At 32.7% G+C, this 26,615-nt stretch overlaps 1 protein-coding gene across 3 annotated transcripts; it reads left to right on the top strand.

Annotated features, from left to right (window-relative positions):
• The first annotated feature begins 1,751 nt into the window (after window positions 1–1,751).
• Window positions 1,752–26,061, top strand: LOC143258652 (uncharacterized). 3 transcript variants are annotated; one of them, XM_076517927.1, is made up of 6 exons: window positions 1,752–1,911; window positions 5,823–5,919; window positions 7,325–7,395; window positions 25,066–25,182; window positions 25,463–25,518; window positions 25,752–26,061. In XM_076517927.1, exons 1-6 carry the CDS (start codon window positions 1,843–1,845, stop codon window positions 25,840–25,842), a joined length of 501 nt encoding a protein of 166 aa, XP_076374042.1. In that variant the 5' UTR covers window positions 1,752–1,842; the 3' UTR covers window positions 25,843–26,061. The 3 variants fall into 3 exon arrangements, with proteins under 3 accessions (XP_076374042.1, XP_076374045.1, XP_076374043.1); XM_076517930.1 differs by having other exon boundaries at window positions 7,325–7,396; window positions 25,153–25,182; XM_076517928.1 differs by lacking the exon at window positions 25,463–25,518.
• Window positions 26,062–26,615: the final 554 nt, after the last annotated feature.

Here is a 26,615-nt window from a genome sequence, read left to right as displayed (position 1 = left end):
TAACTAAAACTATCCAGAATAGTCATCGTTCACTAACAGAAGTAATGCGATAAAGAAGGAAAACTTTCAAATAAATTTGAGTTCAAATCGATGCTGATTATAATTGCTCCATTTTTATCGTGTATTGCATTCATATACATTTAGTTTATTAATGATTTAAAGTAATTGAAGTTGTCTGTATGAACATATAATACTGAAACAGATTCTATAAGTGCTCCCTCAATGGAAGTGACATTTGTTTCTCTTATTGAAATAGGATATTTGGTTTGACAAACAGAAGAAGGAATGTAAAAAAAAAATCCATGTTTGTAGTGATATAATATTATCTTTCCTTATTATTGCTAATAGGTTCAAGTAAATATATTGTAAAAATAATCTAAAGAGTTTGCTCTCCCCCCTCTTGTGACACAGCGGTATGTTTGCGGACGCACAACACTAGAAACAAGGTTTCGATACCAGTTGTGGGTATGGCCCATTGTGTCGCTATGCGTTTAATTACAAACAAATAAACCAAAGGGTTGTTACGAAGTTATCAATAAAACATAAATAAAATAAAACTTATGGCATCCTTCGCATAAAACCTTGTTCATTAGAGTTTCAATAAAGTTTAAACGTGAAAGATTAGATGAAAGTTTTTTCTTCGTCTATTGTAAATGATTAGCGTGTATACCTAGTTTAGGATGTGTTAGTAACTCTTATTTCCAATTCAATATGCATGTTTTTTTTTTCAATAAACCACTGTCTGTGCATTGGCAATCTATAGTCCCCTCTTTCACAAGTCTTCCTTGATGGCGTTGCAAATAAGATCAATTAACTGGATGATAAACCTGAAATCTTTGTATAATATTTTTATAACGACATTAACTAGTTTTATAAGTTTAGACATATTTCATCCAGAGATATAGTTCACTTATGAACTGGAATGTAATGACTAGATATTGTCTATTGATGTTTTAATTATAAAGTAATAAATTCAGACATCCTTATTATTTAAAGATTACCCCCCAGTGGCACAGTGGCATGTCTGCGGACTTACACACTAAAAACCGGGTTTCGATACCCGTGGTGGGTAGAGTATAGATAGCCCATTGTGTAGCTTTGTGCTTAATTCTAAACAAACAAACAATTAAAAGATTTGTGTATAATAAACTATTATTTAGCGTATGCTGAACATTTGTTTCGACGAAAAAGCCTTAATGATGGATTAAATTACCTAAAAAATGTTGCTCTTTCCAGAGGATGTAAACGAAACTTTACTAATTTGATCAACAAAATTAAACTCAGTGTCAAGGTGATTAAAATAAACTGTAGATAGATTAATATATGGCCCTGAACCAGTGACACCCTACTACCCTTTGGTGCTGTTTTAAAGTAGAATTATATTAAATTAACTTATAAACCTGTGAACGAACTTTCAAATTCACTTGACGAAAAAAGGTAAGAGAAAAGCTCACTTTAAAAGGGATAATTATTTTATTTCTTGTTTTTATAATCATGTTTATGTTGGTCAAAGAAAACGATTTCTTTCAGTTAACAATAAGAAGTATGAATATTGATATGTTAATCGGAAGGAAGCTGGAAAATCCTCTATAACATTATATTTTTGTACACTCAACCACACAATTAATTTCGCGACGTTAGAGTATCTATAGCAATATTTAAAAATTGAGATATATCGAAATAATTAAATGGAAGTTGAACTTAAATTTATTTATATGTTCCCTTTCTTTTTCACTAACTGTACTTTGCGTTCTACTCCTGTTGGTAGAACTTGAACCTATCATTCAGATAAACATAGTAATTTGTACACATTTTTCATATTCGCAAGATTGTATTAGAAAAATGTCTGTTAAAGCCGTTGCAGTTTTAACCGGTGAGAAAGTAAAAGGCGCTGTGTTTTTCTCTCAAGAGGTATGGTATTTATTTTTACAGAAAAATATTATAGTAAAGTTCAGGTCACTAATTTCGGTTGCAATTTACCAAGCACATAAAATGTGATTTCAAATTTAACTTCTCGTTCTTGCTCTACGGGTTTTACATCAACGCGTCACTAGCGCAGGTAATCGTATATTGTCACATGATTTTCCCTGCCGGTTTTCTGCGGTACCCATGATAAATAAAATTACATAAATGTCATACATTTTATTTACATTGAACATTTTAAAGTTTATAGCATTTGTTTAATGTTATTGAAGTATATATTAGAGAAAACCAATAGCACTTAATTCAACTCTGTATTTAGTGTAGAAAACAGGGCTCAATATTCTTTATACTTTATTTGCAGTAACAGTATTCAGTTTCAGTAGTATAAATTATAGTTTTGAAATTGAACACTGTTACTGTTAGCTTGCTCCCAAAACTTACTAAAATAATTAACTGTACAGTAGTGTAGTAATTTTTCTATAACATTATGGAAGACGATAAAATACCATTTGGTTCTTAGTGCTGTTCCTGCCCTGCTCTTCTCTACTGTGAGCTGAATACTTCCTAAGGAAAATAAAAATTTTATTGTGTTAATTAGAGCCTAGATTGTTTTTATAAATTTTAAACTTTTATTCTGTTATCTTATAGGATACAAGTAAGAAATCAGAGACTTGTGGGCTTATCTTGTTGATCATGCAGATGCTCTTTTAAACATCAGTTATATAAGTTGTGTTTCAGGAGAAAAATAAGTGAAGAGAACTTACTTCTGTAACATATCCCATCCATTCCCAGAATCATCCTAGTAGTACTTTCCTGAAACCATTACAAAATGTTAATATCCTGTTTTATATAAAGAAACCAAAACTGTAAACAGTATTAATCAGTGATGTCGAGAAAACCCACTTGTAGAGAAAAATATATACGTAAAAATGGCTCATTTGGGTTGAGAAAATTTACGTAAAAAAATTTTCTCAACCCAAACTAGCCATTTTTACATGTATATTGTAAACAGTATTTTAAGTGAGAACTAATTGATAAAATAGATAAAGAGAGAATTACCTTTTTGACTTGTGGTAAATCTTGTCCATAGATGTATCATAAAGTTCTATTAACTTTGGCTAACAATGGAGCTCTGCCTTGATTATCTGAGCTAGTGAGTAACTTGGTTACTCTTCTGAAAAGATCATATTCATGTTATTGAGTGGGATTCCTCATGTATTAAACATATGATAGAAACTGTGATAGCCCAAGTCCATTACCTTGCACCTATTGAAATATATATATGTATCTTGTCATACTAGTTATAATTTGAATCATTATATGAACATATAATCATACACATGATATATGACATCGGTGCATTTTAGTGTTTAGTAAACACAGTACATGAAAGTCATAGAAGGCTGATAGCTAGAAAACCTTATTTTCATTTCACCACATTTTAGTCTTTTGATTTCAGATTAATTTTATATATGTTTAGTTTTGCATTTCTGTGAGCTTCAGGAATTATATGTTTAGTTCCATATATGTATGTATATATGTGCTTGTTTTTAACCTTTTTATTTATTGTCACTAAACAGTAAATATTTTAGATTAATACATATTTCATGTCATAATAGGTTACAAGTTTATCTATAACTTTAGTTTCATTTCAAATACTTAATAGTTAATAAAAATATTAAAAATGGATACATGAGAGAGAGAATATATTTTGTTTCTTGGCACTTCCTCAGTTACTTTGACACGACTCCTTCATGTTTTGTATTACAGCTGGATTAAAACTACATTTTCTCATTTCACCTTTCACTACATTCATTCACTTTTTCTTTGGTCTTCCTGTTGTCCTTTGTTCTTACACTGTATTATTTATCACTCTTGTTTTCAAACATACTCCTTACCACTTGACCAATCCACATATGGTAATTTGGCCTAATTTTCACATAATTGGTATTACTTTCACCATCTCTGTAATGGTTTCTATTTTGATATAGTCTTTTTTTACATCCATCATCCACCTCAGTATTTTTATCTTCCCTGTGTTGATTATTATTTGTACCTCTTTCTATTTTAAACATCAGAATTCAACTTCATACAACATGACTGGCTACGTTACTGTCTTGTATGTCTTCTCTTTCAGCTTTATTGACATTTGTCTGTAACACCAATTTCCTGATGTTTTCCACTTCATTCATACTTTGTGTATTATTTTCCTGACCTCTTAAATTACTCCTCTTTCTGTCTGGACAGTTGATTCAAGATATTTAAATGCCTTTATTTTCTTCAACTTTTCATCATCAGGGAACATCTTGTTATTCTCTTTTACTCCCTCCCACTGAATTTTATTATCTTCTTTTTTAAACCACATCTCTACACACATTTTCTCCATTTCCACTTATACTTCACTTTTGTTCTCTTCATCAAATAAATCATGTGCAAATGGCATGTACCATGGCACTTGTATCTGTTTGTCTCTAGTTATTGTGTTGAGTATGCATATAAAAATGAAAGGTCAATGCTGATTATTGATGGACTTTTAAATTTGCTGTAAATCTCCTATTCTCTTACACTACATTTTACAAATGTTTCCATTTCTTCATAAATATATTTAAATACAGTTCTTCTACCGAAGTACAAAAGAGAGAGAGAGAGAGAGAAAAACATATTTAAATGGGCTTAAATAATTTTTATATTGATCAGTCACACACACATGATAATGAACTTACAAACTTTAAAAAATGATAATCTTAAAATATAATGCAATTGTGTCTGCAATCAGCAAAACTGATACAACCATAAAGTGTTCCAGATACAAAATTACTTGGATATTCTTGCAGTTAAAATGTATGGGTATGTTAAAATTATATGACATTGTGTCCAATGGGTAGTGCTTTTTGCTTTTAATGTACTAAAATTAAAAGTTACCTGGGAATCATTAGTCTAAATTACCATTTGATCAAAGTCATTCAGTAATACATCATCATCCTCAAAACAATTTCAAGTACACAGTTTAATGCCATCAGAAAACATTACAAATTTATGAAATATATACATGTCAGTTATTGTTAATCTAAGAAAAATAAAAGGCCTTCAAATTGATTTTTCCAGATGCACCAATGATAATATAGGTCCTGTTTTATTTGATCTTCATGAACAACTTGTTTGCTCATCCAATCACTTAAGTCATTCACCACTCCCTACAGTCACTCAAGTTATTCACCACCCCTTAATGTGATATTCTTTGCTCATCTTCTGTATGACACCTTACTCATCTTAATATAAAACATAAGTGAACAGGTTAGTAAGACATATTAATCTTTATTTAATTGTTCTTTTTTAGATCATATTTCACTAAATCATTATACAAAGCTCCTTTTATCAGACTAAGAGTTTCCTATTATAGAGACAACGCTAACTGGTCTATTATCTTCCAGGCAATTAATTTTTACCCTTTCAAAATATGAGTAACATTTACAGCTTTCCAATTGTCAAACTCCTGCCTATTGTATATTGCTATATTATGAAAGCGATTGGTTCCTGTTTGCCTTTTATATTTGTTTTTAATATTTAGTAGCATCAAAAAAGCTATGGTTATTTTTAAAATAAGATTCTACCATCATAAGGAAATGTGTGTGCTAAGCTTCATTTTTACTCATCATCACATGAAAGTTAAAACTATTTTTATTCTTTCATATTTTTCTGATTGTTAGTTGCATTGCTTTAAGTGGTAGAAGTAACCTAACTTTTTTGTATGTAATTTAAAGTGCTAAAATGATCATTTTCAACAGTATATTTAATATACATAACATATTTTACAGTAGATAAGAAGTATTCGTGTTTTTTTACGGAAAGATAACTGTATTTTAAAGATTTGAAACCAACACAAGTTTATGCAATTGTAGGCTCCTGATTGCCCTGTAACAGTCACTGGTAAGATTTCTGGTCTTTCGAAGGGGTTTCATGGATTCCATGTGCATGAGTATGGTGATAACACAAATGGTAAGATTGCTTCTAATTAGGATGGTTAGAATATGCATTTTTTTATGTAGGCTGCAGAACTGATTTAATTTCATGGATAATCGTAATACTTGTGAGTGAATAGATATAATATCAGGCATGCATGAAGGGTGAGTCCTGTTATCCCTGATCTTTTTCATATATATAGATCAGATCACAAAATAGGTGAATGTAATACCAAAAAAAAAGTCAATAAACTCTTGACTGCTGATGATCTGATCTTTTTCATTTAAGATGAAAAGAATCTCCCAGACTATTTTCATAAATTAAATATGCAATGAAAGAATTATAACATGAGAATCAGTAAGAAAAGACAGAAACAAGGATTGTTGAGAAAACACCAAATCACCTATAACTCAGTACTGAGGGGACTCGATCAGTGTTAGAAGCTCCAGTATCTTGGGATCATCTTCAGTGAAGATGGCTAATTAGATACAGAGGTAGAAAATCAGATGCTAGAAGACAAACAGTATAACCTATTAGATGTCCCATAAAGACATTTCTTTAGAAATGAAGAAAACATTTAACATTTACACCAGTAATAACATATCAGTACCAGATGTGGGTTGATATTAAAAGAACTGAACAAAGAATAATTTTGTGTAAAATGAGATGCCTTCATAAAACTGTGAACAAGATCAGACTAGTTGAAGTATAAAAACAACAAACATTCAGACAACAACTTCTCGTGAAATTTGCTAAGGAAAATCAAGGAAGCATTAAATTGATGGTGACAAGGAAATAGTTAAAGACCAACATCTGCCAAAATGTCACACCTTATCCTGGAAAGACATTTATGTCTATCACAAAGTTGAAAGGCATAGATGGAGGTAAAAAAAAGGTTAATCATGATACTTCTGTCTTCATCTTGAGCTAAAAGTAACACTAGAAGTTTTTATTATTAAATCTTTAAATAAGGCTTAAGTTCCAATTTATGAAGCATTTTTGGATTCTACTTTTATTTTTCCATACAAGATAAAAAGCTATAGATTTAGGTTTGTGTATATTATATAGGCTGTTTTATTGAATGTACATAATTAAATGTTTTGTATAATAAAAAAAAAGTGATTATTTTACCAAAACATGATCAAGGTTATCCATTCTGTAGTTTCATGTAAAGCACATAATTATAATTAAATTTCATTTAAAACATTTATTGGATAAATGCTTGCTTGAAGGTTAGTAACCTTTATTTAAAGTTTAAAAAAGTTAGATGTATAGAATATGTTTAATACAAGTAGCATTGAAAAAAAAAGTAAGCTAATTACATGTGTTAACAGTTCAAATTTTGAGCATAAGTCAAACTGACTGAGATTCCTTTTTGTGTGATGAGAAATTTTAATACTATTCTCTGTTAATAAATTTGTTGTCAATATATTTATTTCAGGCTGTGTAAGTGCTGGGGGACACTTTAATCCTTTTAATCAAGATCATGGTGCTCCTGGTGACCAAGTGAGGAAAGTAGTTTTCATTTTCTTTGCTTTAGTATTCAGTATATAACCTTAGTGTTTGTAAATCAGTATAGTTTCATTCATGAAACCAGCCATTTAAGTCTAGGTCATTAAGTCACTTTCAACATGCACTGAAACTCCTCCACCTTTTCTGGTATCTTTTATGTAAGTAGTGAAATATTGGCTATTTAAAAAAAGTAGAATGTTCTACAATAGGTTAACAAAATGTTGCTGTTAATGCTGTCAAAATTGCTCAGTGTAAGACAGCATAATTTGGTAATGTGATTTGCTTTATTATAAATGCTGGATGTTCATTTTATTTGTTGTTACAAAAAATGATAAATAAAATAGATTTTTAAGTTAATGATTAACTTAAAGTATCATGTTATCAAACTTTTCAACAGAAATGTTTATAGGTTTGAAGTTTTCCAGAATGTTAAATTGTATTTTGAATATGCATAATCTCTTGTAAGCTTATCTCTACAACAATCACATTCCGTGTTAAAAAGTTTTTCTTTGTAAACTAAGTATAGTCATGGAATTTTATTTCAGCTTGTAGAACAGTCTCTTGTATTTAATAAATAGCATGTGATTTAAGAACAATGAAGGATATGTTGGTCTATCTAGGCCATTCCATCTGCTAAACAACAACAAAAAAACTTCAAAAACAACCCACTTCATTAAAATATTTATCAAGCATTCCTTTTATCTTCCTTAAATTTACAGCATCTACTACATTTGGTGATAACCCATTCAAAAAGTCAACCATCCAGGAAGAAAAATAAAACTGTTGTTGATGAAGATAGTTCATGTCCTGCCAAATTTTATTTCTAGTTCTACCTTTTCACCATTAAGAGTGAAAAAAGATGATACACTGATACTATCTGTTCCCTTAACATTCATAAATACAGTAATTAGATCCTTTTTACATTATCCCCCCCCTCGAGAGAAAACAATATCAGTTATCCTTGTATGACAACTGTCCTTGCTATCATTCTAGTAGATCTCATCTTACCCTTTCCAGCAATTATGTACCCTTTTTAAGTTAATGAACCCATAATTGAACATAGTACTTAAAAAAATGAAACAAAAAACTAAACCAACCAGATTTATTAAAATATTTATCTAGCCTTTCTTTTGTCTCCATTAACCCTATTAAGCCCAGTTTCTAAGGTTCTATTTTTACATTTAACTTTTAAAATAATAAATAAAGAATAAACTTGAAAAACAGGAGGATATTTCAGCTTATTTTTTGTACTAATAATTGTAATACACTAAATTTTTATTTAATTAAATAATGCATTAAAGAACATGGACTAATAGCATGCAAAAAGTAGACAATTTTCCCTACCTCTCTCAATTTTAAATTACAAATTCATCCAAGCTAGTCATTAAGTTTCTCAGTTGAATGTTGCTCTTACTGTGAGTGCAACTATTATCTGTTCAGAACACAGTGTTATGTGGTAATGGATTTGATAAATGAAAATGTTGACTCTTTATTGGTTACATGTAATGTATAATTAGAGTGGCAGGAAGGGTTTGGTTTTTTTATTGGTAACTCTAACCAAACAGAATAGAAGGCTAAAAAAATTGTGATTTGACAGAGCAATAACAGTACTACAGTGAGTAATTTATGTTTTAATTTTTTACTTATGCAGAATTAGGAACTTAAAAGTATATACAGGGTGTTCGGAAAGTTACTGTGCAGTTTTGTAATCACATTTTATTCAGTCTATTTCAAGCCAGCAACTGATAGCGGTGTTTAGAAACAAAATAAGAAGGATCCAAGCCTGTATTGATTCCAACGGGGGTCACTTTCAACATTGTTTATAATTGTCATTCATATTTACCTCCTGTATTCTATATTGAAACATGTCTGTTAATAAATATATAGAGCACAGTGACTTTCCGAAAACCCTGTAGAATTGAAATATGGATTGTTAGCTAGGATTTTATACAATACTAATGGTATATTGTAAACAAAGAGTAATTTAATAAAATTTTTATGTAAGACATAAACTTTTTGTGTAGTAAAGGATACTTGGGTTGAAAGAGTTAATAGTTCTTCAAATAATTAATCTTCTACTTTATTTAAATATTTACCTTCAATTTCAAAAAAACTCATTTTTCAATGAACTTATTGCACCTGTCCAAATACTGATTGAATCTTGATATGTTTTCAAGTTTGGTAACCCAGGGGTGGTCAGAAGTTTGTTGAATTTCTCTTTGCATCTTTCTTGGTTAATATAATAGTTAAAACTCAGGAGAGTTGATTGTGATTTTTATGTTTTTAATTTAATAATCTGGACTGCCTATATCATGCTTACAGAGAGGCCAGGAGGAAGATTAGAATTGCACTCCTTTTCATGATGTTGAAACCAAAGTGATAAGAAATTTTTAGGTTCTAGTCTGGTGCACAAGATCAAAGGCTTGTGCTGAGAAACTGCACAGCAAACACCTGTTTCTTTGGGCCTTCAAACCCATCCCAGAAAGAACACAAAACCAGAATCAAAGTTCATTGACAATTCATAATTATAAAACAACATATAAGCATTCCAGAAAATAGTAAAACAACAAGAATTAACAATAATGAAGGATTACAATTTTAGAGTACTAGCTTCAACATGCTGTCATTCTTATAAATTGTATCCCCTGGTGTGAATTCCTGTATGTGATGAGGGCCCTCCCAGGGAAGGTTCTGTTCTTTCAGTTTAAGTCCTCTGGGATCTAAACATCCATCCATGTGTATGCTGTGCATGGTGAACCTGTGAAGGGGAGGAGAGAATCCTGGTGGTTGAGGGGGTCCAACCCTAACACTTCACTATGACCTTGAATTCCTGAAGATGGGCAGCCTTGGTGTATCCCCCTTGGGTTAGTCGGCTGGTCCACTTGGGTTAGGGTCAACCAGTTACCAGTGTTGGATGTTCTCAAAGGGTGTTGTGGACATTGTGTCTGATGCTGGGGTTTGGGTATAGTGCTCACAAAACCTTGGCTTTGCCCTTGTATGGCATTGTAGTGTGTCCCCTCGTAGGGCTCCATGGTGGGTGCGGTCAGTGGGCATGGAAATATTACTTTTTTTTTTATTATGGATCCTCCAAATAAAAACTTAAATAAAATATTGAGAAAACAGTCCACAGGTAAACAACCATATCTTGAAGATTCTGAGCAGCAATCTCAACATCTGTAACACCTGTACCTCATTTTCTTATACTACATTCTCTTTCAGACAAACCTATAGGGCAGATGTCTTCCTCTTTCATTCAGAAGGAACTAGAGGGACTTGCTGGCTCTCCAAAGTCAGTAAAGAAGCTTCGATCTGGTGACATATTGGTGGAAACATCTACATCTCAGCACAGTGAACTCCACTTGTATTCAAAGGCAATTTGGGATATACCTATTGAGGTTACATTTCATGCTATTTTAAATTCATCATGAAGAGTTATTGTTGAGAGGGATTTGAGGAACATCCCCAAGTTAGAGACTCTCACTAGTTTCTCCACCCAAGGAATTTCTGCAGTGAGGTGTGTCTCTACTTGCAAAAATAGAATTATGATGCCGACCAATGCCCTCATTATGACATTCATATCACTGTGTTTACCTGCCACTATTAGGGCAGGTTATCTTAATTCAAAGGTGCAGCCATACATTCCAAACCCTCTCAGATATTTCCAGTGTGAGCAGTTTGGTTACTTGAAGACATCATGTCATGGTTCCTTGACGTGTGTTCGTTGTGGTGGCAAGGACCATGATGCTTGTGAGTGTGAAATGGACCCTCATTGCAACAAATGCAATGGCTCTTACCCATCCTACTTTTGTTCTTGCCCTAAATGGTTGGAAAAAAAAGAGATGCAGCATTTGAAAACGATTCAAAATGTTACTTACCCTGGGGCTTGAAAGTTGCTGTCTACCACTTCATCTTAAACATATGCTGTTGTACTTTGTTCCACTACTACAGTGGGAGTGCAGATGGATCTCTCCATGCCTTCATAAGAATTGTTCTCAAACCAACTGAAAAGTCTTTTGACCTCTATGGTTAAAAAGGTTGATGAATCAACTTCAACACTCATCTTTGTTCCTAACATATATTCCAGCAAATCCCAAGATCTACTTCCTTTGGTTTCAGGTACAGGAATTTCCTAGGGTACATCTTCTTCTTCCATCCCAAGATGCAAAATGATCATTTGTTCATGTTCTCAGTGGCTTGAATCCCCTTCCAACATCAAAGACCTGCCTGATCGACCCAGGGCAGGATCCATGGAGGTTGACAGATCTCCCTCGAATAAAGACAACAAAAAAGAAAAGCTGTGGTCATAAACAGAAGAGCTCTTCATCCAATTCACCTACACATAAATATAAATGGTCACCTTGATACAATGGAGCTGTTGAGTTTTATATTCTAATCAGGATGACATCAAACCACTGATTACTACCTACCATTCTGTATGTCCTTCCTCACAGGAAACATTTCTGAAACCTGCTGATACAATCACCTTTTGGCAGATTTCTTTGTACAGAAATGACAGGCTGTTTGATGGATGAGTGCATGTAGGGGTAGCACAGTTGGTTGATCAGCATGTGCCCACCCTGTCTTTGCCACTCGACACATCCTTGGAGACCACAGCCATCCATGTTTCCTTGGGTCATACCATCACTGTTTGTTCTCTCTACCTGTCTTCTGGAGAGACCTATGATCAATTCAGATCTTGATGCTCTCATTGAATAGTTGCTATCTCCCTTTTTAATCCTGGGGGCTTTAATGGACATCATCCCCTCTGGAGAAGTGCTGATATTGATTGGGAGGGGTCACTCCGTAGAGCATATGCTCTCTGATCAGAACATTTCTCTTTTCAGTACTGGTTCTTATACTTATTTTCATGCACCTAGCCAATCTTTTACTGTTATTAATCTCTCAATTTGCTCCCCTTCACTATTCTCCCACTTTTTATGGAGGGTGGACAATAACCTACGAGGCAGTGATCATTTTCCTCTACTTTTGAGATAGAATAGTCATAGTTGATGCCACCTAACCTACATGCCCCAGTGGAAGTTGGATTAAGCAAACTGACCCTCTTTCACTGGTCTTGTCAAACTTGATCCAGCTATCGTCTGTATGCCATCAGTAGGCGACTGTGTGGCAGTGGTAACTGACTGTACTCTACAGGCATCTGCTCAATATATTCCTAAAACTCCAAAATGTTTTCACAATATCCTCATCCGTGATGGAATCCTGTCTGCTACATGGTACAGAAGGCTCAAAAACAGGCCTGGAGTACTTTTCGTTGGTATCCCACACTCTTGAACCTCATCGCTTTTCAGCAGGCCCATGCACGTGCTCAGTGAGTAAGACATCAAAGCCAGAAGGACTCTTGGATGAAGTTCACAACCAGCATATCTTCTACCACCAGTTCCAAAGTCATGTGGGATAATATTTGAAAGTTCAGTGGGCAATATAATTCTCTCCCCCTCTCGATCTTGCTCTCTGATGGCCAGGAAGAAGCTGAGAAGCTGATACCTGGAGCATTGCCAATATTCTAGGTGAAAGCTTTTGCCAGGTATCCAGCACTTTTGCTTCTTCCTCCACCTTCTTAGCCATCAAAACTAAGGCAGAGGGATCACCTGTCTCCCTTTAAGCTGATTGTCTTTATAATCATCCATTTACACTGGTGGAACTTAAACTGACTCTTCATCGGACTGGCAGTACATCAGTTGAATCTGATGATGTACACTATGAAATGCTGAGCTATCTATGTCCTGCTATTCTTGCTATTCTTCTGACTGTTTTTAACCAGATCTGGCAGGAGAATGTTTTTCCTGATGCCTGGTTGTTGTCCTACCTTTGTCTAAGCCTAGGAAGGATCCCAAGATTCCTTCAAACTACCTTCTAATTGCTCTGACGAGCTGTCTCTATAAGACGGTTAATGCTTGTCTTTTGGTTTCTTGAATGAAACAACTACCTCTTGCCCACTCAGTGTGGATTCCAATGACAGCACTTCACCATGGACCACCTGATTCGACTTCAAACATCAATCAGAGAAGCCTTTCTCACAGGACAACATCTTGTATCAGTATTCTTTGATATTGAGAAGGCTTATGATACAACATGGAAGCATGGCATTTAGCAAGACCTCTATATATATATGTATAGGTTATGTGGTCATTTTCCCATTTTTTAATGGACAGGCGTATCCAAGTTCATTCAACACTTTCCCGTTTTTTTCTACAGGATCTTGGAGTCCCTCAGGGCTGTGTTTTGAGTGTCACACTTTTCATTGTTAAGATTAATGTTGCAAACAGGTTCTATTTTGACGACTTTCACGTCTCATGTCAGTCATCGAACGTGAGGTATATTGAGTGGCAGCTACAAAATGCCCTCGGTTGTTTACTGAAGTGGACCACAACAAATGGCTTTAACTTCTCTCTCTCTAAAACCGTTTGCATGCACTTTTGCCACCAATGGGGTATTCATTCTGATTCTGAACTCCGTATTGGTGAAGTTGTGCTGCCTGTGGTCCCTGAGACCAAGTTCTTGTGACTTATCTTTGACCTTAAGCTGACATTTATACCACACATCAAGCAGCTATGTACAAGAGCACTGAACATCCTCCATGTCCTCTCTTCCCCCACTTGGGGAGCAGATCGATGTTCTGTGCTAAAGACATATAATGCTCTCATTAGATCAAAATTCTACTATAGATCACTGGTCTATGGCTCTACCAGGACCTCAGCCTTAAAGATGCTGGACCATGTTCATCATCTAGAGCTTTGGCTCTGCACTGGGGCTTTCTGCACTTCCCCTGTTCAGAGCTTATACACAAAGTCTCGTGAACCTTCTTTGCATCTCTGTTGTTTGCAACTGTCTTTACTATATGCTTCAAAACTTTGTACCTTACCAAAGCATCCCACCTGGGGTTGTGTTTTCCTTCCTTGATGGGTCATTATTTTTCCAGAACAGAGAATCTGCCATTGCTCTTTTTGTCCTTCATATCCAGGTGCAGTTGGATGAGTTGGGTTTGTCCTTGGATAACATTGCTGTATCCACTGGTCAGCAGATCACTTCATGTTAGTTCACACCCTGCTCTCACCAATATTCAAAACTGACTGGCCCATTTCTCTTTAACATCTGCTTCTATTCAGTTTTTCTGGATACCAGACCACATTGGTATTCGTGGGAACGAGCTCGCCGACACTGCAGCTAAATATGTCTGCTCTGGCACTATCACCGCTGTGCCTGTTCCATACATGGACCATGGTTCTGTATTCAAGAATTGGCTCCATGCCAGTTGGCAGTCAGCTTGGAGTGAGCAACATGAAAACAAGCTTTTCCAAATAAAACCCTATATTGGACTTTGGCTGTCTTGCTTCCATAAGGATCAGAAAGAGGAAGTTGTTCTTTCTAGATTACGTATTGGTCACAGTTTTTTAACTCATTGTTTTCTTTTATCTGGGACTGATGCTCGAATGTGTTGTCTGTGTAACACTCAGGTCGTAATAAGTGACATTTTACTGTCTTGCCATTGTATGACTTTTAACAATGGCACCATTTTAAATATGTTCTGTCCCAAGGTTTATCTGTAATGTTAGACAGTGTTATTGGTGATGGTGACACTGTCTACCTTAGAAATGTTTTTATTTTTTTAAAGGCCATTATTCTTTTTCATGCTTTTTAAGTTTTTTAATTTATACATTAGACTTCTTTTGATGTGATTTCCTTTTAAAAATCAAAGTGCATCTCGTTTGATTTGAAATTAGAAAATGGTCACAACATCAAATAACTTGAAACCAGGACTGGAAAGGCCAACTTCAGGTGTCTAACGCTGCTGTTTGAACTACCCATTAGTCATCCTGGCAAGTTATAATTAAAGTTTGCTTCAAGTCTTTTACAACTTTTATTACTTTCTGAAAATGTCCATGAGGTCAAATAACTGAACCAGGACTGGATTGGCCAACTTCAGGTGATTAACTGTGATTTTTGAACTTAGCTCAAAGTGTTCCTGGTGAGCTATGATAATTACAATTTTTTTACAGAAAGTCCTTTACAACTTGTATTACTGTAGTTTTACTCTTACCACTGAAGACTAGATGTAAAAATTGGATTTTTTTGGATGTTATTTATGTTTTTTTTAATTCAAAAATTAAAGTTTGTTTTGTTTTACTTTAATTTTAAATTTTTATTGGATGTTTGGCAGAGGTAGCCTAGTTGCTTTGTGCCATAAAATATCAAACCAACCAACCAATCATCTTATAAGTTATGTAATGAAATTTAAACATGTAGTCCATTGTTTATTCCTTGGTGGTAACTTGAAAAAGAAAGTGGGGAGAAGAAAAATGCAAAATATTCAAGATGGTTATTGGCATGTATTCTGTTTGTATATTGATGTTAGTTATGTGGGAAGAATTATTGGTTCTAGGAAACTGGCATTTCTGCAGGTTTGTTAAACATTATCACTACTAGCATCCTTTGCTGTATCATTTGCTTTGTCAGTTATATCCTTCACATCTGCTCATGGTTTGCATAATTTTAATTCTTTTCACCCTATTTTCCTTGTGGATTATCATATTCATAATGTATTGAAAAGGAACTCAATATGTAAATGCTTGAGCTGGATGATTAGTTGCATTTACTAATCTATTAATCTATGATTGCATTAAACTAATTCTTATATGAGATGGCTGAGAAAAAAGTTGTAATACTAAAAATTGAGCTTTGATAACCACAGTGAGAGAACACAGACAACTCATTGTGCAGCTTTGTGTTTAACAATAAGCAAATGTAAAGACAATATTTAGATTATTTGAATGGATGGAATAGACTAAAAAAAAGAGCATAAAGTGCTTCAAATGATGAAAGCAGTCTCATTCAGAAATGCTTTATTGAGGGAAGCAAAATGGTGCAGGTATAATTTATTGTATCTTCTGAGCTATTGTGATGTTAAATTTGACTTGAATTTAACAAGTCAAACAAAAGTTACTAGAAAACTGCTTATTTGAAGAAAATGTGAGATTTATTTTTTTATAAACCATGTTAAGTTGAACAGACTTGAAGTAAACAAAAACAGTAATGACAAACTCAAATTGGCAATACCTAAGTTATCTGAAATTAAATATATACTCTAAACTAATAGTGAAGTTTATTGTGTGTGTACTTGTGAAAAAAGCTACACAAGGAGAAATGAGTAATTTCATTTTCTCACAAATACAGAATATTTTATGCACTTCCTGTTCAGAAATATGTGACTAGATTATAGGAAATAAAAGACAGCAAATACCTTATGCTCTGTTTTATGTATGTAAACATTTATTTTGTTTAAATGTCTTTCACTAATACATTTTACAAGCAATTTGTTGTTCTTTAGCACAAGGCTATTTAATGGGTTAGCTGCATTCTTTCTACTTGGGAGACTGAACTCTAGTTTCACTGTTCTGAGAACATAAATTTATTTATGACCCACTGGAGGATAATAAGTAGTTTTTTTATTTTTATAATGGATGGATTATGGTTTGGAAGAGCTGTAACAAAAAGAAATTTTTTGAAAGAATTGGAAACATTTCTTCAAGACATGAAACAACTTGTACTTAGCTATTGAAATTTAGTTTCTAAAAATATGTAAACTTTAGAAATAAATGTTTAACTATTATTTACTCAAAGTATTTAGCATTTGCAAGCACTTTGTTTCACAAAAATAGGTGTTCACTGGCACTTATACTCACTATAGCTATAACTAGGCACAAGTAGGTACACTTGGAGATTATATGTGTAATTTATTATGTGTTATTATCAGGGGTGCATATCTCGTAGTAGTCAATACTGCACATCTCTAGTTATTGATGCTGTAGTATGATACATACCTAGAAACAGCAGTTTTACTAACAGTTTTTTCCAAAATTTGACAGTCTTGTCTATAATTTATTACCTATATTACTTACACTGTCTTATTTAAGTACTTCACACTTTACAGTTTTTTTTCAAATTATCATGTCAGGTTTGATCAACTAAATGCAGCTGAAAGAAAAGTAAAATAAGTTAATATTTATTTTTTATTGTTAATTTGTAATGCTACTTTGCATGTAATGTTTTTGGTGAAATGAAGACAACATGTAGTACTCATTACTTTATTGAATCCTTAATTTTTAGGAAAAATACTTTATTAAAAATTCTGACATTTTTCTGTACATAAACTTGTAATGTTTACAAGTTTTTACTGAAAGCTTGTCAAATTTCATGAGAAAAATTTGAGTGTAAGTTAAGATATGTTTAATAAGGATGTTACACAATTTCTTTTGTATGTAAGTGGGGTAGAGCTGCTAAATTGTTGGAGTCCAATAAATGTATATTAATGTACTATATACACTAGTCTTAAACTTAATGGGATGTCTGAAAAATGTAAAGTATTACAGTGGAACCCATCACTGTACTGATGGCTAAAATAGACTTACAAGATATTTTAAATGATGTAAATAACATAGGAAGAAGTTAGAGAATGAAAATTAATGCTAAGAAGATAGAGTATACTAATAGGTTAACATGATAATAAGCCAGAAATGTAGATTAAAATAGAAGAAAAAGATGTACAATGAGTAGAGAAATTTATGCACATGGGCCACACCATAACAGGTGATGGAAAATATGAAGCTGAAATAGTGAAGAGAATTAAGTTGGCAAGAGATGCTTTTTAAAGTGTCAATATATGCATACAAGTTTGACATCAAAAAGCATAAGTGTAAAAACAAGGAAGAGAATCATGAAGTGGTATATAGAGTCAACTGATATATGGCTGTGAAACATGAATCCTGATACAAGCTTTGATCAACAAACTGGAAGCAGTTGAGATATGAATGTATGAAAAGATGATGAAATTATCTTGCACAGACGAAGTAACAAGTGAAGAAGTTCTCAGTATGGTGAATATGAAAAGATATGTTATACCAACCATCAAGAAGATGAAAGTAGAATATTTTGGCCATATTATGAGAGGAGAAAACATCCAACGAGTCCTATCAGAGGGTCATATAGAAGGAAAAAGAGATATAGGGGAAGACTAAGGACAGAGTGGATAAGAAATATTAAAGAGTAGATAGAAATAATAAAATATGAAGACCTGGTGAGACTTTCTCTGGTTAGTTTTGATAATAGAATTTTTTTTATTTTTTTTTCTGTGAAGGGATTGGCTATAAATAGGTCAAACAGATCCAAAGGTTGTTTGGTAGAATGAATTGGTATAAGCAAAATAAATAGTTTTAGACATAATCATAAGACCTAAAAATTGTTATCCACTGTAAGTTGTATTTTATGGTTTAATGGGATATATTATGCAGAAGTGATTTTAACGAGTTAAAATTTTCATTCACTAATAACTGTTGCTCTAAATTGCCATGATTATGAATAAAATACTGGTAAATAGAATGAAAAAAAATTTACATGGTTGTTATCATTATGAGTAATTATTCTGTTCATTTTTTCATGAATTTATAACAAATATTTGAGTAGTACAACCATCATGTGAGTTATGCATGAAAGATAGCAATGTGTATGTTAATATCTGCAGTAAAATGAAATTTTTAAGTAAAAAGTGAAAGAGAAAGAAGATTTTAGAAGAAAGTGGATAAAAAGAGAAAAGATAAGCTTAGTGGGAGAAGATAGACAAGAAGTAAAATCAGACAATGACATGTACATGAAGAGTGAAAGGAACAACAGATAGTCTGTCAAAATTTTATACGTTTGAAGAAGAATAACAGAAGAAAGAGGAAATGGTAAGTGAAATACAAAAGTATCATAGTCACTTATAACAAGATGGCAAGAAGGAGAACAAAGTATAGATTTGGAAGAAATTAGGAACTGATATTCGTCAAAAGTAGTAAAAAATTATGAAACAAAGAAATTAGAAATCATGGTTTCATAGAGAGAGAGAAAAAATGAAGGAATAAAAAGAAATTACTGGAAGAGATATGAAAGTTAGTGATATGTCAAGTAAAAGTATACAAAATGGAGAAGGAAATGACAGTATTGGAGTTTTAAGGAAATTATGAAAGCAAAGAAGAAGGTTGCAGAATTGATTAAAGAATAATTTGTAATTGAGGTTGAGGTGTTAGCAAGAGCTTATGGGGTTGGAAGAAAAGAAGGAAAATGGACAAGATCAATTTTTGCTAAATTTGGAAGAGATGGAAAATGTAGGGATTTTCAAAGAAAAAATTAAAGGGAATATACAGGTAGTGAAGCAGATGTTTGAAGTAGAATTATAAGAAAGGATTGAAGTCTAACAAAAAAGGACAAGAATGAAATGAAAGCATGAAGGATGTGATTGTTAGAAAGAAAAGGTAAGAAGTTTAAAAAATGAAATATTAGAACTTTTTTAAAGAGATGAGAAAGAAACAAATTTTGGCAATGCATTGAAAATAAGAATAGCAGTTATTTTGGAGACTTGGACAAAGAGTAAATAAAAATGAGCATGATATATATGTAAAAACGGCTGGTTTTGGTTAAGAGTTTTCTTTTTTTATGCAGAGAAGCGAACAACATTTCGACCTTCTTCAGTCGTTGTCAGGTTCACAAAGAAAGAAAGAGGTAACTGACCAATAGCTGACCACATTTTTGAAGGGGGTTGTGTAACTGAGTGAAGGAATGTAGAGGGTGTGCTTAGATGTTTGATTGTATTTATTAATATAGGTATAAATGTGTTCCTTTGTATTGGTTTATTTTGGGCTTGAGTTGAGTTGTATAAGTAAGGCTTCTTTAATTTTGCATTTGTTTGTTTGTTTCTTTATTTAGTATTTGGGTGTTTTCTATGGTTATGTTGTGTTTATTTGATTTGCAGTGTTCGAAAATGTGTGAAGGTGACTTTTTGTGTTCTTTGAATTTGGTTTCCATTTTTCTACTTGTTTGTCCAATATAGAAGTTGTGGCAGTTATTACATTGTCTTTTATAAATAATGTTGGTGTGGTCTTTGTCAGTGTAGTTTTTACATAGTATAGATTTTAGTTTTGTGTCTCATTTTTGAATAAATTTGGTATTAACTGGAATGTCATACTTTGTTACTAGTTTTTGCCAAATGTTGGTTATTTTTCTGTTGATGTCAGGAATATATGGTATGCAGCAGTATATGGTTTCATGATTTTTTAATTTGTGGGATGTATTTACTTTTGTTAGTTGATTTTACTTTTTGTCTAGGCATGTGTGTATAATGTTTTCTATGGTTTGTGGAGGGAACTTATTGATGTTGATGAAGTATTGTTTTATTTTGTCTAATTCATTGTCAGTTTTATCTGTTGAACATAGTTTTATGGCTGTGTTTATTTGGTTTCTCAGTGTGTTGAGTTTTTGTTTTGTTTCACGTGCTGAGTCCCAAGGAATGTATAGTCCAGTATGAGTGATTTTTCAGTGCATTTCTATTTTAAATTGTGCATCAGTTCTTGTAATGTTGAGTTTAAGAAACAATATTTGATTTCTTTCTTCCTGTTTACATGTGAAGTTAATGTTGGGATGTACAGAGTAAATGTGAATGAAAAAAATTAAGTGTGTGTTCTGTAGATGTGAATCTCACAATCGTGTCATCTACATATCTGTACCAGTATAGTGGTGGATGTAATGCTGTGTTACTTGCTTGTGTTTCAACTTGTGTCATAAAAATATTAGCTAGATCTGGTGATACTGGGTTGCCCATGCTTAGACCATTTGTTTGTATATAGTTGTGGTTCTTGAACATGAAGTTTGTCTTCATTGTGGTGAATTCTATGAGGGTTGCTAATTGGTTACTGGGAATGTCTATTGATGGGTTAGGGTCTCAGATGTTGAGTTCCAAGGCTATCTTGCAGGCTCCAGCAGTTGGGACTTCTGTAAAGAGGGATATAACATCGAAACTGGCCATTAAGGCATTATGATTAAGTTGATTAAGATTAGACTTGCAATTAAAAGAGTCTTTGATGAATGAGCTGGCTAATGTTACATATTTGGAGAATGACCTATGTATTTACCAAGATTGTAATGAAACGATTCATATGTGGACATTATTGGTCGTAATGGACAATCTGGTTTATGAGGTTTGGGGATGCCATATATTTGTGGTGTGCGTGAGTCAGTCTTGCATAGGTAGGAATAAAGTGTTTTTAAAATTGTGTTGGCTTTTTCATTTTTAGTAGTATTTTGTTTAGTTGCATTTCATGTGTCTTTGTTGGATTTGTGTGTATTGGTTTAAATTTGTTTGTGTCTGATAGGATGTTCATCATTTTTTGGATATATTCATTTTTGTTCATTATGACTATAGCTTTTCCTTTATCTGCTTTTAGAATTTTTATGTTTTTGTCTTGTTTTAGGTTTTTATGTTTTTGTCTTGTTTTAGGTTTTTAATGGAATTAATGTCTCGTTTTGAAAGATTGTTTTTTAGCTTTCTGTTTTATGAAATTATGTTGATGGTTTTATGAGAAAATTCTTTGAAAAAATCATTTAAGATGTTGTTTTTAGGTGTTTCTGGAAAATATAAATATTTAATTTTTTTCTGGGAAGTTTGGCTGTTGGATGTCAATAAAATTGTTGAAGTTGTCTTACTATTGATTGTTTTCTGTGGAAAGTATCACAAGTATCCTGGTTAGGTCTTCTAAACATGTTTTAATTTCTAAGGTTGGAATGTACCTTGGTAGTGTTGCGAAGTTGAGTCCTTTGTTAAATAGATGTATCTTGTCTGTGTTTAATTGTCAGTCAGATCTGTTAATTATGACGCTAGTCGAAGGTTTGTCGTATTTGTGTCTTTCCTGTTGTTTGCATCTTAGTTTCTCTAGTCTTTTGTTGTGGCAGTTCTTTTTGTCCCTGTCGTTTCTAGTGTTGATTTGGTTTACGTTTTGTTGCATAAGTCTCTAAATCTCTGGTTTAATATAGCATGCCAGTTGATGGGCTAGGTTCATTTTTTGTTTTTGTAAGTCATGTAGTTCTTTATATTTCATGTTCAACTTGGCTTTAAGTAGTTTTTCTGAAAATTTTGGATAATGTTTGTGCATTGATTAAAATGTTTTTGATAGTTTTATTTTTACAAAGTTGGGGTTAGTTGTTCCTTTCTATGCTGTTGAATGAAATAGATGTCATTTCTTCTATTGATAATTCTTTGGTTTAAGTTTCTTTGTTTCCTTACGATGTAGAAAGGAACAACTGACCCCTAATTTTGTAAAGGTAAAACTATCAAAAAAATTTCTTTGCTATACTGTGGTCTAGAAGAATAAAATTATTTGGTGAAGATTTTGCATTAATTATATTTTTTATTAGTAAACATTATTTTCGAATGACTATAAATTTCAGGTTTAATCTTAATCAACTTAATCATAAAGCCTTAATGGCCTGTTTCGATGTCATATAACTCTTTACAGAAATCCTAATCGTTGAAGCCTGCATGATAGCCTTAGAATTCTCTATCCGAGACCCTAACCCATCAGTAGACATTCCCAGCAACCAATTAGCAACCCTCATAGAATTCACCACAATGAAGACAAACTTCATGTTAAACAACCACAACTATATACAAACAAATGGCCTAAGCATGGGCAACCCAGTATCACCAGTTCTAGCTAATATTTTTATGACACAAGTTGAAACACAAGCAATTAACACAGCATTACAATCACCACTATACTGGTACAGATATGTAGACGACACGATTGCAGGATTCACATCTACAGAACACACACTTATTTTTTTCAGTCACATTAATTCTATACACCTTAACATTAACTTCACATGTGAACAGGAAGAAAGAAATCAAATATCGTTTTTTAACCTCAACATTACAAAAACTGATGCACAATTTAAAACAGAAATCCAACGAAAAATCACCCATACTGGACTATACATTCCTTGGGACACAGCCATAAAACTATGCTTGCCAGATAAAGTTAAGGAGGAATTAAACAAAACAATACTTCATCAACATCAATAAGTTTCCTCCACAAACCACAGAAAACATTATATGTACACACCTAGACAAAAAGCAAAATAAACTAACAAAAGTAAATATATCCCACGAATTAAAAAATCATGAAACCATATACTGCTGCATATCGTATATTCCTGACATCAGCAGAAAAATAACCAACATTTGGCTAAAACTAGTAACAAAATATGACATTCCATTTAATACCAAATTTATTCAAAAACCAGATACAAAACTAAAATCTATACTATGTAAAAACTACACTGACAAAGACCACACCAACATTATTTATAAAAGACAATGTAATAACTGCCACGACTTCTATATTGGAGAAACAAGTAGAAAAATGGAAACCAGATTCAAAGAACACAAAATGTCACCTTCACACGTTTTTGAACACTGCAAATCAAGTAAACACAACATAACCATAGAAAACACCTAAATGCTAAATGAAGAAACAAACATAAACAAATGCAAAATTAAAGAAGCCTTACTTATACAATAACTCAAGCCCAAAATAAACCAATACAAAGTAACACCTTTATACCTATATTAATAAATATAATCAAACATCTAAGCACGCTCTCTACATTCCTAGGCGCAGTGACACAACCCTCTTCAAACATGTGGTCAGCTATTGGTCAGTTACCTCTTTCTTTCTTTGTCAACCTGACAGTGACAGAAGAAGGTTGAAAGGTTGTTTGCTCCTCTGCATATAAAAAAAAAAATTCTCAACCCAAACCAGCTGTTTTTACATATATATTTTTCTCTACAAGAGGGTGTTCTTGTCATCACTGATTATCAAAATGAGCATGAAGTGAGTTCACAGTTTGAGTGGATACTATGTCATTGTGGTTAGGAGCTTATTCAAATTATTAATTAATTTTAAAAAAATTTGGTATGAAGTATTAACTAATTTTGATCCTGCATTTTGGCTGCAGATCTGCTATTATTTTTAGGGGAACCCTGAGAAGGACTATTTTTGGTGTTAGTAATGGACTGCAGTAGATTCTAGTCTGGTGAATTTCATTCCATTGAGGTTCTCTTCTGTGAGACTTGAATAAGTTAATGTTTTCAAGAGGGTTATCCAGGTTTTTCTGATTTTTGTGTTAGGGTGAAGGAATATGTTATTAGGTAGATGTGAAGCATTTTTTTTAATCTTTCTTTTTCTAATGTTATCCATATCCCATTTTTTCAGTTTATTAAACAGTTTTCATCTCTTACATAATGGGCTATTTCAGATAAATTGATTTTGCATGAGTAGTGAAAGAGGAAGGATAAATGAGAGCAGTAAAAAAGCATATTAAATGGCAGACCACAAAAGAGATCCTGAAATACATAACTCTGTGTAGATCAGTATTCAAACAATGCTCAGCCTGATAAGGTAATCTGTTAACAAGTAAATGCAATCCTTAAAACTAATAAGAGATTAGAGATGAATTAATTTTTATAAATCATAGTTTTTGTTTAATATTGTAAAGTTGTACTGTAGTATATGCACCATTATAAAATAACCTTAAAATTTTTACAATATGAAGTTACCTAATAGTTGCATGTAACAGCATAAAACTGTCTTTTAGTAATACATAAAACACATAACATTGTTAGTCTTACATGCACTAGTGTGAAACACAATTTTTATATTTTGTTGAACGAAGCTCCTAGCAGTAATGTTAAAGCTGTTCTTTGTTGTTCCATGCACCATTATAGAAGTATCTCAATTAAACTTGTGGTTTTATCGAGGTATGAGTTTAATCTAATCACCTAACAGGCATGTTGGAGACTTGGGTAACATAGAAGCTGGGGATGATGGTGTTGCAAAGGTGCATTTAACAGATAGATTGTTGTCATTGACAGGACCTCTTTCTGTTGTGGGACGGTCAGTTGTGGTAAGTTTTGCTTATTGTTGTGTCTAATAAATCAACTTGCTACTGCTATGTTATTTTTTTTATTGCACATTTTTCTTAAACCACTTTTTAATTTTTTTATTTCTGGTGTTTATGGAATGAATTTGTTGATTATTATTTTATTTTTTCAGTAATGTTGATTCTTTAAAGAATATATGCACATTAATTTTCTTCATTTTCTGTATTAATATTGCTTTTTTATCAACACAAGAGTGGTACATTTATTCACTGAATGTTGATATTTGTTTTGTGGACAATGTAGATCCAGTTTTCACAAAGGGTGCAGCAATTGCTCGCTGTTTGTCTAATCAGGTTTTGGTAAGTGTTAGCCAACAAACAAAAGTCTGAAATGACTTGACAAATTAGGTTTTGCAAAATCCTGGGCATCTGGCTTGTGGAAACACTTTTAAAATTACAGAATAATTTTTTGTTATGCATTGCTTTTTTAGATGTTTTATCAAGTAATTGAATGATTTTTTTTTAATCAGATATTGTTAGATCAGGATGTATAAAATCAGCCCATAACTTATGCTTTCATTTTTTGTTTCTAGGTCCATGCAGACCAAGATGACTTGGGAAGAGGTGGACATGAACTTAGCAAGACAACTGGAAATGCAGGTGGAAGAGTTGCTTGTGGAGTGATTGGTATTACCAAGTGAAACTCAAAACTTGACAATTTGATGATGACAAAATTAGCTATTGTGCAGTTATAGTACTTAAAAAAACATATATTTCTAAATTCTATGTATTCCAGTTAATATATTTTATGCTTGTTTTGTATAATTTATCTCATAGTATACTTATTAAAGCATTGTATTTTTGATCTACGATTTATGTAGAATAAAAACTTGTTTTGATGCAGTTTGATTTCTTTTGTGTTTTTTTAAATTTTGTTTCATATGGATGAGTTAAAAGGATTAATTTTTACCTACTCAGTTAAAACTATGACATATATTTGATGGGTATCTTGAGAAGTTTAAGTATAATTTTCTTGGGAACAACCATAACAAATGGGACAAATAGTATTATAGGTTGTAACTAGATAATTGTTGATAACAAGTCTAGAGATATAATTTTATTTGTGTTGGTCACTGGTTAGGCCATATATATAGAGTATTATGCTCAATCTTAATTGTTGAAAAGAGTGCAGAGAAGGGCTGTTAGGATGATACAGGGAATGAAAATGATGTTACATGAGTATAGGCTAAGATCTCTGAAATTAGTTTGTCAAAGAAAAGAAGAATTAGAGAGGATTTGATTAACATGTTTAACCCTCTATTGCATGTATTATGAAATACAGTAGAGAAAAAGTGGTTTGTTTTTGTTGATACTGGCCAAAGTATGTGCTTTTATAAAATAGGTTGTCCAGAAATAACTTGTAATTTTTTTGATGGCATTAAGAAGCTAATTATTGA

Source organism: Tachypleus tridentatus, chromosome 8, assembly GCF_004210375.1.
Source record: "Tachypleus tridentatus isolate NWPU-2018 chromosome 8, ASM421037v1, whole genome shotgun sequence".
Classification (NCBI taxonomy): Eukaryota; Metazoa; Arthropoda; class Merostomata; order Xiphosura; family Limulidae; genus Tachypleus; species Tachypleus tridentatus.
This window is presented reverse-complemented; position numbering and strand designations above follow the sequence as displayed.